This window comes from Chinchilla lanigera, unplaced genomic scaffold (genome assembly GCF_000276665.1).
Source record: "Chinchilla lanigera isolate Chin_1 unplaced genomic scaffold, ChiLan1.0 scaffold00005, whole genome shotgun sequence".
In the NCBI taxonomy this organism is placed as follows: Eukaryota; Metazoa; Chordata; class Mammalia; order Rodentia; family Chinchillidae; genus Chinchilla; species Chinchilla lanigera.
Window position 1 is genome coordinate 23,192,796 of NW_004955406.1, and position 12,557 is coordinate 23,205,352.

The 12,557-nt window shown below is 39.4% G+C and overlaps 1 protein-coding gene across 3 annotated transcripts in view; it reads left to right on the forward strand.

Moving 5' to 3' along the window:
• The window catches only part of LOC102003313 (chromosome unknown open reading frame, human C1orf21), a 130,641-nt gene that overhangs the window by 65,820 nt on the left and 52,264 nt on the right, over positions 1 to 12,557 (forward strand). Inside the window, exon 4 of one of the 3 annotated variants that reach the window (XM_013521592.1) lies at positions 11,228 to 11,343. The exons of the other annotated variants lie outside the window; for them this stretch is intronic. Coding sequence (XP_013377046.1) covers positions 11,228 to 11,343 — 116 coding nt within the window. The remainder of the gene's footprint in view (positions 1 to 11,227; positions 11,344 to 12,557) is intronic. 3 annotated transcript variants of the gene reach the window in all.

Consider the following 12,557-nt stretch of genomic DNA (forward strand, 5'->3'; position numbering starts at 1 on the left):
GTCCCATTTTCCTTTTACTTGAAGAGGCCAAAAAAGGAGAATATGCTTGTTTTGCCTTGGGAGATAATATAGTGCTATGCTTGTCACATTAGTGTTTAGTGGATATTAGATTATTTGGAAGGTAGTTCAGGCTTATGGCTTCCAGGAACCAGAAAAAGGACCCTGTAAGCTTTTTATAAAGGTACAGATTGAAAACCTTACATTATCATGCCAGACTGAATCAGATGATATGTGTAAAATTTGATAGCAAAACTATGCTGGTTCATGTGAGCCAGGAGAAAAAGCACATCAGAATCTTTTTAAGACCCTGTTAGGTGTCCTTTCTGAAGATAAAGGAAAGGGATAGGAGCGTCCAGTCTCCTTGGAGCCACTGACTCCAAGCACTCCAGACAGGCATGTCACGAGTCCCTCAAGAAGCAAGCTTTCCACACCGTGAGTGGAGGCCAGCTTGGGCTACATAAGTGAGTTCAAGGCCAGCCCACACTACGTGGCAAGACCTTGTCTCCAAAAAGCAAAAAAAAAAAAGGCTTTCCAGAATTCCCCAGTGTAATAGACATGATCTCTGGCTTACCACCTCAGAAAGATACCAGCCCCTGACAGAGATACCCCTATGAAATTAATTCTTCACTTTCACCTTAAATGATTATTTTATCGTGGACTAATGAGATAATGATTAGTGAAAATTGCCTGTTTTAATGAATAGATAGGAATTACTTTAAATTAGTGTTCCAATTATCTATATGCACATGACAATCTCTCTTGTGCTTAAGGGCCTTTTTGAAAACAATTTGTTTTCTTAATTCTGCTAATCTTTGCCTAAGCACTCTTGTTTACAATGTTGCTTGTGTTCTCTATGAGAACGCTTTTGCTAAATAGAGGTACCTTTCAAGCCTTTGTAGAATAATCCGATTTTAGTGGCCATCACCTAGACAAAGGCATTTTCCATATTAAGAATAAATTGTAGTGGTGACTTTACGTAGCCCAAAGTGAGCCTACCGGTGCTAGAGTGAGAAGCACATTGATGTGCTTCAGAGCTGGTTCTCTCACCCAACCCTCTGCCTGCCTCAGAAACATAATCACACCCTCCTCCCCAGTTGTATGGCTGCAAGGCCTGCACTTGGCCAAACCACCCTGAACAGGGCCACGGGTTTTTTTCTAGCTGGTATAATCCAGGTAGATGTTACCTGCAGGACAGCATGCATTCATTGACAAGATGAAGGTCAAAAGATATAAATCAGTTAAAATGCATGGCCAAGTCACAATTTGCCCGCACACTTCACTCAAAGTATTTGATCTCCTAAATCTGAAAAGTAACTTTTCATTCAAAAGTCTGACTTTGTGGAGTAGATATGGTTTCAGGGTATCATTAAATTTGATCCTTTGGTGTCCCTTCCCCTGTTTTCTTTTTACTAAAATAATCTAGAGGGGCTGGGGATTTAGCTCAGCGGCAAAGCACCTGCCTGGCAAGTGCAAGGTCGTGAGTTCGGTTCCCGGTACCGGAGAAAAACCAAAAAAAAACAAAACAAAACAAAAATAAAATAATCTAGAGCCAGGCATGGTGGCACACGTATAATCCTAGCTACTCAGGAGGATGGTAACCTTGAGGCTAGCGTGGACAGCTTAGCGAGACCCAGTCTCAAAATAAAATATAAAAGACTAGAGATGTAGCTCAGTGGAAGAACTCCTTGGTTCAGTCCCCCATGCTATCACCAAAGGGGGGAAAAGCAGTTTCATCATTAACAAATGAGAAAGGACCTATGTGTTGTGTATGCTGCTGAGGGCTGTTTCTAAGCACAAAGTGAATGGTTCCAGAATACAAGCACATGGTACAGTTCACGTGGTTTCATGGATAGCAGGAAAACCCATTTAGCCTCATATTCTAAAAACTGTCAGATCCTCTCATCATAAGCAAAAATGATCTTACACTTGAGAACAGAAGGGAAAAAACATTTAGCTGAGTAATTTTCAAGGTGGGTAACGTTTCTAATAACAAAATGGCGTTGACTGTTCCTTTCCACCTTTAACCACAATAATATCATGACAGCTCTGCCTACACCCTAGGAAGCTCCCATAAACTTGGATCAGCTCCATATAGATTAGCTCACATTTCTGTCTGAGCAGGTTATCAATCAGCACATTCTCACTGGGTTCCTTTTGCCTAGCAGCTGCATAAAATTTCAAAGCAACATAGAAAGGCACCGCCTTGTGTTTTAAGTTCTTTACCCCATGTGGGAGAAGCAGTGGATGGAGCAGTCACAGAATAATTAGGGTAACGTAGAGCTAGCTCCTTGTCGTTTGTCTACACAGTGTCTTTCAGCACGAATGATTCTTCATCTCCTACTTAGAAACATGTACTAAAGTGCTGAAAATTTATAACTGCTGGAATTAATTATCTTTATTCATTCAAAAAAGTAAACATTTACTGCACTACTAATTATTTTGTGTAGAACTAGGTGGAGCTCTACAACAAATAAGTTTTTAAGCTTGGTTTCATTGTTTATCTTTTTTCTCTTTAAAATAAAAAAAAATAATTTTTAAAAAACTAATGAAAATACCCAGAAAGGAGAAGCATTTTCATCTGTGTTTAATTCCCTATTGAATGGTCTTTGGGGTTGTATCACATGCCTTGGCTTTCTAAGTCCTTAACTACATCACATTTCCTATTCTATATGGAACCTACGTGGTAAAATTGTGTCAGTTTACCATAAGCATGGCTGTGCTTCCTAACCTCCCTAATCTTATATATTATTTCCTGCATTGTGATTTATTAACAAGTATTTAGGTAATACAGCTTAATTGTGGAGTAAGAGTTAGGAGTCCTGATTGCTGGTGATTTGGTTCCACTAATTTGATTTCATTCTTCTTTTATGTCACACATTCTGTTAACTGCTGGGACATACAAGTCTTCAAGCCATCAATAATGCAGTGCAGCAGAGACAGTGCCACCTTCTCTGGGTTTAACACCCACCTTTCATTATCTTTTAATTAAGTTCTTGGACATGCAAGTAGAAAAAGAAAACAATGGATGATTCATGCTTTTGCATGAATAAGCATTAACTGTAAATATAATAAATATATTTTAAAATCTCTTCTGCAGTAAAATATAGTGTTGGTTAACAGTTACCAGATTGAGGTTAAACAATTTTTAATTAAAAATTATAAGGTCACCCTACCCCAGTGCAACTCAACATCAAATTGACAAACCCCTAAAATTGTTCAATAGCACCCCCTAGCATACATAATTTTAGGCTATCAGAGTAGGAAGCAATTCTGTCTGTCATTTGTCTCTAAAGCATATTTTCTTTACATGTCCAGTTACATGGACTTGTTCTTGTTGAATCAAGTGTCTGAAAGAATTTATGAACAGAGGATAGTATAATCCAACAAAATAACTTTTTGTGAATATCTTCAAAATAATTTTGCTTTAACTCTGGCTGTTTGTATCCATTGCCTCTGCTTTGATAGATTGGCTTAAGGAGTTGTTCCTTCTTTCTCCCTTCTCTTCCCTCTTTTCCCCTCCCCTCCCCTCCCCTCCCCTCCCTGTCCTCCTGTCTTCCTGTCTTTCTGTCTTTCTTTCTTCCCGGGGTTGAGTAAGTCATCTAGGAAAGAGAAGAAAAACCCAAGCTGGGGAAGTTCCTAAAGCAAGCTGAGGACACCTTCAAGGTAGATCTATGTGTGTTTGGTGAGCATCTAGGACACAGTTTCTGACTTTGTGATCCTGGGCAGGATCTTTTACCATTCTGTGACTTAGTTTCCTCTTTTATAAGAAGGATTAGTAGAAATAGTACCTGTCTCATGGAGCTGTTGCAGTCAATGAATTGCACATAGTGAATTCCCAGTGATGGTTGGCAGTCATTGTTAACATTATTTCACCCCCCCCCCATCCTTGGGTGTGGTTGTGATCTATATCTTGGGTTCTGTCATTAGCTGAGTTCAAACCCTCTGAAAGATATTGGTCCAGTTATTAAAACTCTTTCCTCATCTCTGGGGGTAATAATAACAACTGCTGTGTATGACCATAGAATTAGAAAATATATACAAAATGCCTACAATGGACTATGTGGAATAGATAGAACACAGCTGTCAGACTTTAAAGAATCCCAGTAAAAATTCTGAGATACCAAAAGAACAGGAGACCACAGTATCAGCATTCCATAAGTCAGAGAGCAGAGAGAGTAAATACTGACTTAACTAATGCAAGAAAGCCAGGTGGTTGTACTAGAGAAATGACAAAGGCTTGGGAATTTCTACCACCAGATATCTCTGTAAATGCAGGAGATGATAAAGCTTAAACAACAGGATTGACTGAAAGTTGTTTAAAAAGGAGACCCTGGAGTCACCATCCCCATTCCTTACAGTCAGGTTCTGTGAAAGGCAAGAAAACCAAAATGAAGGCCAGGCTTTTAAATGAAAACCTACATCTTGAGTGCCAAGACCCTTTGTTGTCATCCCCCATTTGACTCTCAGGATGCTGGCAGAAAGGTATAGATTCTCCAAGCAAAAGACCAGATGTACCTTCTCTGTTCAGTTGCTGTCTTTGTCACTTTTTCACCACTAGCACAAAATACCCACTGCTCACAACTTCAAGGAAGGGAAATTTATTTTGGCTCACAGTTTTAGTCCCTGGTCAGCTCACTGTGCATCAGTATCAGGATAGCAGAGGGGCAGGGCGAAGATAAAGTTGCTCAACCCATGGCAGCCAGGGAGCAGAGAGTGAAAGAATGCACCTTCAAGGTATGCCCCCAGTGACCTGCCCCTTCCTACTGCGCCACAGCTCTTAACAGCCTATTCGGCTCTGAACTCCACTGATGGGTATAGCACCCCCATGATCCAATCACCTGCCTAAAACCCTATCTCTACACGCACGAGCTTTGGGGGGAACATTCCAGATTTAAACCATAGCAGTTATATAGCTAAAAACCCTGTCACATCCCTGAAGCCCAGAGTCCACATGCCCCAGAGCTTCCGGTCATCTGTCTAGAGCTTACCCCTAAGTAGGAGCAGACAGCCAGGGGTCCCTAGACCCACCTCTCCTGCAAGTGGATCATGATGGTCTGTATAGTAAACACATCTGATTATAATTTACAGGCTTCATTAATTTACATTTTAGGATATACTTGTTCCATTTCTCCTGGCGTGTTCCAAGCATACTCCTGAGTTTTTACTGAGGCACATTTCTCCTGAGTCCTAGCACATAACCAGCACTCAGTAACATTAGCTGCAGTCGTGAGTCATTACCGATTGGCCATCACAGCTCAGAATGAGTCACCTTCTGCATGTTTCACCTGCTTCTTACAGGGCACACAGTCCAGAATTAGAAAGTAAGCAGCTTCTTTTGTAACTCTGTCAGCTACAGAAGTCCCACAGTAGAAGGGAAGGAGCTCTGGACTAAAGAATAGGCTGTTGATGGAGCTGGGGTGTAGCTCAGTGGTAGGGCACTTGCCTGGCATGCAAGAGGCCCAGGATTTCATCTCCAGCACTGCAGAAAGAAAGGGAAAGTGAGAGAGGGAGGGAGAAAGGGAGAAAGGGCTTACGTTTTATCAAGCTGAAACATTTAAAATAGCCCATAATAAGAAGAGACAGATGCATAAGCAGAGTGACAGGTCTCAGGTAGGGACAGTGAGGGAGAAACAGACAAACAGAAGACTACGAAGTCTGCCACCATCAATATAGCCTCTTCAAGTCCTTCTGTCTCTCCAGACATTAGTTACTGCCTATGTATGGTGATGGGCTACTCTAGACCATCTCTAAAGGTGCCTTGCTTGCTTCCAGACTCCACAACATTCAGACAGTTTATTGTAAATTGATTTATATAATTGCTATTTATATATATATTTATATAAATTGCTATATATATAATTTATATATATATTTATATAAGTTGCTATTTATATAATTGCTATTGATTATTACACTAATAATCAAAACAGAATGATGCATCATGAAGATAAATAGTAATAATATCTGAGAATTATGGAACAGCTGTCATGTTCCAGGTACTTGCATGATCTCACTTCATCTCATTTAATGGGATGATGGTGCTTATAAAAGATGCTGTGTTACACTTTTATAGATTGAGAAATTGAGGCTCTGAGAGGTTAAGGGATTTCTAGACAGAAAGTACAGAGTCTAGTTCTTAAAGATCTGGCTGCCTCAGAGCCCTGGTTTTCTAGACTCCACACTGAATCTGTTTTCTGAATACTGGTTCTTTAGAATTCTGACCGTTATGCTCATTGTGGTTCCTTCAGCTGCTTTTGGTTTCTAGTCCAGCTTTATTTCCTCTCACTAGAAAATTATGTGGGATTTCTCTCTGTTAAGTGGATTGGCATTGGAGTTGTAAACAAACCCAAGTGCCATATTTTTCTCACCTAGTTTGCTCTGAGTTCTCCAGAGTTCACAAGCATCTAAAAGGCTCTGCACATGTGAGCCTGCACTTTGCTAAGTCCTTCATATCAAACCCTTATGGAATCTGGAGGTTTTCAAATACAACCATGCCCACAGATCACTGTTGTTCATTGGATTATGGGGTACAGCAGTGGTCCTTTAAGATTACAGACTCTGTAAATGTTTTCCATCTTATTAGAATATAGCTGGAAAACCTGGCTTCCCAAATGCCAAAGACTAAAACTAGACCCATACACTAATCTAAAATAAAAATGGATCAAATATTTAAACATTAAAACAGAAACACTGTATCAACTAGAAGAGAGAATAAGTAGGACCCTTGAAAACATACGTGTAGGCAAAGATTTCATGAACAAAACCCCGATAGCATCGGAAATAATACAAAGAATCAACAACTGGGATCTCATCTTATTAAAAAGCTTTTCCACAGCAAAAAAAAAAAAAAAAAAAAATGCCAGTAGAGTGAAAAGACACCCCACAGAGTGGGAAAAAAATTTTAGCCAGTTATCCCATAGGCAAGGGACTAATATCTAGAGCATATAAAGAATTGAAAAAAATCAGACTTCCCAGATTTAATGACCTAACCGAAAAATGGGCGTCTGAGATGAATATACACTTCTCAGAAGAAGAAATACAAATGGCATATATGTGAAAAACCACTCAACATCACTGGTCATTAGAGAGATGCTAATTAAAATAATGCTGAGATTCCATTTCACTCCAGAAAGAATAGATACTATCAAGAAGTCAGCCAATAACAAATGCTGGAGGGGCTGTGGGGAAAAAGGAACCCTTGTCCACTATTGGTGGGAGTGTGGACTCCTACAGCCACTGTGGAAATCGTGTGGAGATTCATCAAAAAACTAGAATTAGAAGTCCTATTTGAGGGGGCTGGGGATTTAGCTCAGCGGCAAAGCGCCTGCCTGGCAAGCGCAAGGTCGTGAGTTCGGTTCCTGGTACCGGAAAAAAACCAAAAAAAAAAAAAAAAAAGAAGTCCTATTTGACCCAGCTATTCCCCTTCTGGGTATCTTCCCAGAAGAATGACAACTTTATACCACAGTGATACATTTGCACCCATGTTTATGGCAGCACAGTTTGTAATAACTACATCTTGGAAACAACCCATACACCCATCAACCTAGGAATGGATAAAAAAGATGTGGTTTTTTATGCAATAGAGTACTACTGTGCCATAAAGAAGGATACACTTGAGGCATTTCTAGGTAAATGGATGCATATTGAGACCATACCCGTAAGTGAAATAAATGTCACACATGTGTAAATACTGCATTGTTTCTCTAGTGTGGGAAACCAAAAGCATAAAGAAGGACCAAAGTGTATAACAGTATTGTGAAATAGGGAAGAAATGGTTCAAAAGAAAGGGGAACTAGGGAGGGGAGGAGGGAAGGAAGGGAAAAGATAAAAATGAGAAAAGAAGGATAAAATGGAAACAAACTTTTCCATTTTAAGTGGGAGGGGAAGAGGGGTTGAAGGGAGGGGAGGGGATTGGGAAAAAATAGAGAAATGCGATACACCATAAATGGGTACAAATTCCCTATGATGAACCTGATCATTATGTATATCTAAATTGTACAGTAAGCTTAATAAAAAATATAAAAATAAGGAAAGGACATTGAAAAGATTTGATGAAGCTGGCTAGAAAACACTTAAAGTTTAGGAGACCCTTGGAGTGTAACATTCCCTCTCATCTCTGAGCCATCTAATCTTTGTGAACTTCATTTTGAGTAAAATGAAAGTTGCCGAACATTGTAGCACAGAGGTAAGAGGAGGACAAAGTTCAATTACTTGTTCCGCAGGCACTTGTGGAGGGCCTACCACTGTTATCTGCTATAAACAAAGCCAGATAAGACGCTATCAGAGGGCTTAGTCTTATTAAGCTGAAATATTTAAAATATTCCGCAGTGAGAAGAGACAGATGTGTAAGCAGCGTGACAGGTCTCCGTTAGGGACAGTGAGGAAGAAAGTGGCTCTCACAGGCAACATGAGGATGTCGTCCCTGAGTTTTCCTTTGCCAGGTGGAATGCACCAGGCAGCTTTATCTGGCTTCTGCAGCTCATATTAGTCCAAGAGAACGTGGAGTTGTTCAAGTGAGTCAGAAGCAGCAGAGCAGGTGGCAGCTACTTAAACGGATGCAGCAGTTCACATTGTCAATTCTCTCATTTCCATCCTCACTCGTCTTTACATGAAAGGTGCACATTTTTTAGGACATGGTGGAAAGACCTTTTGCACACAGTTTACCAAAGTTCTGTTACTTTCTGCACATTTTGTCAGGCTTGGTTTTTCTCTTCTTTGGAAGCTTAAACAAGGAAGACACTTAATTTATTTCAAGATAACTGTTCTCCTTTCAAAGAAAGTCACCTCAGTAGCCAACTGTCTAATTTGGAAGAGAAAAAAATTAAAAAAAAAAAAAAAAAAAACTTTCTATAAGACACGATGATAGAAACTGTCATGGTCTGTTGGTATTTTTTTGGAAAAGGCTCTCACTGTTACCAGTTTGGGAAGGGGTCACTGTGCTGTGGAGATGACCATGATGAAGCCATATATGTTAAGCCTGAACCAGAGAAGCCAAGCTTTGAAAGTCCCTTACCCTATATTTTTAAAATAGCTTGATGACCCTGTAGTCCATCCAAAACACTTCCTGGGATTATAGTTTCCTTTTAACCACATATAGTGGGTGTATGTTTGAGAGGAAATACTGTTACATAATTATGTAAAGCCACTCTACCTTAGTCAACATAGAACAAAGAGGTAGGTAGAGATAGCAAACAAATCTTTATGATTGTTAAATAAGATTTATGTATAACACTGGTAAACAAGCTCTTGGCAGGAGTGAGTGAAGTCCTAGTTTGTGTATATCGTTTGCCCGTTTCCATAGTGTAAATTCTCCCACCAAGGCTAAATTCAATTGGCCTACTACCAGTTGGCCTAAAAAATTCCTAAATATTTAACAATTTGCTCTCTCTAATAAGAACCAGCTTAGGCCTACCACTGGATACATATATTATTTGGCCATCATATAACCCTTTAAAAAATTTGAATTTGATAGCCAATAGCAAGCCAGGCATGGTGGTGCACACCTGTAATCCCAGTGCTTGGGAGGCCGAGGCAGGAGGATAGTTGTGAGTTCAAAACCAGCCTGGGCTACAAAGTGAGCTCAAAGCCAACCTGAACTGCAATAGCAAGAACTTGTCTCAAAAAGACAAAAAAAAGAAAAAAAAGAAAGCCTATAGAGAAGGCATGTTCTTACCAATTATTCCTGGTCTCTATACTCCTTGTTATTTACTCCAGGGCACATCATCCTTTTACATTGTCCACCTTGACCTGCTTTAAACTGGTATAGACAGCTACTCTGTCTGAGCACTGACCATATGGGCATTTCCAGGATTCTGTCCTGTGTCATTAAAATTGTGTGTCTCATCCAGGCCTAAATCTCATCTTTAGATACTGGAACATAAGGAGGTACTTCAAAAATGTGTAGAGGCGGGTAGATCTTTTGCAAAATGGAAGAGTACCAATAGATGGAGGGAACGAGGAAGGAGGCTAGGGGAAGTAAAAAGATATAAGATGTGTTATGTACATGTACTAACTCCCCTGGTGAATGTAATTATTCTGTCCTGCAACATGTACTAGTAAAAAATTTTTAAAAAGCGAAAAAGAGTATATAGTGAAAGAGATATAAAGAGTTCCAATTCATTTTAGCCGGTAACTCTCTCACCTTGTCAATTTACATCATCCCAGAGCCTCTCTTTCCTTAATGTTTTCTTTACTGTTCTTGTCAATTGTAGTGCTTACCTCATATAGCTATGAGGATTAAATGATAAGAAAATAATAGCAAAAGTAATAGTTGCTGGCAACTATGGAGCTAGTACCACTGGGGCCTGTGTTTGGCATTTTATCTGTATTAAATCAGTTAATACCCTAAGACCCTAGTGTGGCATCTGTACTGGAGAAGGGTTCCATCAATAGTAACTATTATTTTTATTATTGTTATTATTTTTATAATTATGAGAAACTTTAACAAGGAATCAAAAGCAGTTTTTCATTGTCAAATTGTCATGGAAACATCAATAAAATACATATATATGGCCTTGATAAGACATAAGTTAAATATGGCTTGCTCTTTTCTAGCAATTTATATTCTGTAACCTATAACTAAGAGGGAGGTGAGGAGAGAAGTAGAGAAGATGCATATAGGCAAATAGGCCCCACTACCTGTTGATTGGTTTGGTTTTTGTTGTGTTTTGTTGCCTTTAGCGTGTCTTCTACCAAATGATTGCTGGGCAACAGAAAAAATTTTCACATTTGTGAGCTTTCAGTAATGTGCTGAAACTGAATTTTGAGAAGTGGAATAAAGTTTCTAGTGTTTTATTAAATTTTACCAAGAAACCTTTGATCTTGACAAAAGATATTCCTTAAATCATTATTCACATGAAAAAAGTGTCTGCTGCATTGTGGTATGGCAGAGCACAAACAAAGTTTTATGAAAAAAATTCTTCAGAAAAATGAATGCCACTTTGCCTGTTGGTCCCATATTGAACACTGAGTGTAGGGGAGACATAATAGTTTAAAACATTGGCTGTGGTCTCTGACCCAGATGCTTGTGGAAGTCTCCCAGCATGATTAATTTTGCTTTTCAATGAGAAAAAAAGAAGTCATTCCAATTAGTCATTATTTCTGTATGTTGTGATAAACAGCCTTTTAACAGTTAGTTTGAGTAAGGAAGACAATAAGTAACAATGTGGAGTATTACTGGTGACTTGGAATAAAGAATTCAAAGTACATTTTATTTCAAACAAATTAGGAGTAAAGATGATACATCCTGAAAACAGGAGAAGACTCAAAAAGTTAGCAATGCTAAATGACTGTGAAAACTCTGATCTCAGAGGCATCAGAAAAGTTCAAACTGTTTCATCAAATGTGAGTGTGCAAAAGTAATATTTCTAAATTAATATATTTTTGCATAATATATGATTTAAATGTATATGCAGATGTATTTGAATTAATCTATATAAGTAGTTTTTACTGGGATTCTAGGCCAGAGGCCTCATACTGGTGAGCCCAGGAGACCAGATTTGGCCACCTGCTGCTTCAAGAGTCCAATCAGAGAGAGACAGGTGGTGGGTAAGCAAAAAAGGAATTTATTATCCAGTGTGCCCAGAAGAAACAAGGGAACCAGCATCCTAAACCCTCTCTTCCAGCGTCCTGACAAGAGCTTCCAGATTATATAAGGAAGGCACAAAAGTAGACAAGAGGTATAAGCAGTCGAGCAGCGTGATTAACCTGTGGTCTGGCTGATCATTATCTCAGGTTTAGTTAGCAGGGTCCTTCCGGCTCTTAGAAAAGTGTTATTGCTCGAGGGGGCAATTTGGTTCACATCACAAAATGATTGCCCCTCCTTCCTAGCCTATTTCCTCCCACATGGGAAGCAGCCTCATTCCTGTCATAGGGTGATCTGCCTGCAAGAATGGCTATTCCAGGAACTTGAAGACATCTTAGGTCTTGTAGTGTTATCAGTCTTAAAGGAGGAAAAGAGAGGTTAGATAGGTTAGGGCTAATTAACTCTGTATTACAAATTTTTAGAAAGACACTCCTTACACACTTAGCAGGAATCTGACCTGAATTCTATGGTAGCACCACAGAGCTGCAGGCCCAAGTGAAGAGTTCGTGCTTTTAGCAAAAGCAGCTTTAAATGCCTGTGACAAAACCCCCTAAATGTTTCACCCACACGTAAGGGAATTGTACAGTTGACCTTGCCACGACACTTCTGAGGATCTCTTTAGAAAAACGGGGGCCATCTTATATTCAGACCTAAAACAGTTCACTAAAGCTTTTAAACATTTATTTTTATTTTTTCTTTTTATTCAAATAGATTTTCACTGAAGTTCAGAAGCAAGGAACAAGAGAACAAGTAAACTCACTCTTAAGATTAGTTTTTCTCCTGAGCCCAGAAGGAGTGGGAAGAATGGAGGGAAAGAGTGGAAATGTTCAGAAATCTCTTTCACGCGAGGTAGACGTAGTAAACTCAAGTTCATTGTCTCAGCGATGGGCCCCTAAGCTGAAAGTCCCCTAGGAAAGAAGCTTGGAAGGAAGAGAAAGGAGAGAGGCAGGCAAGGGGCATAGATGACCTGTGC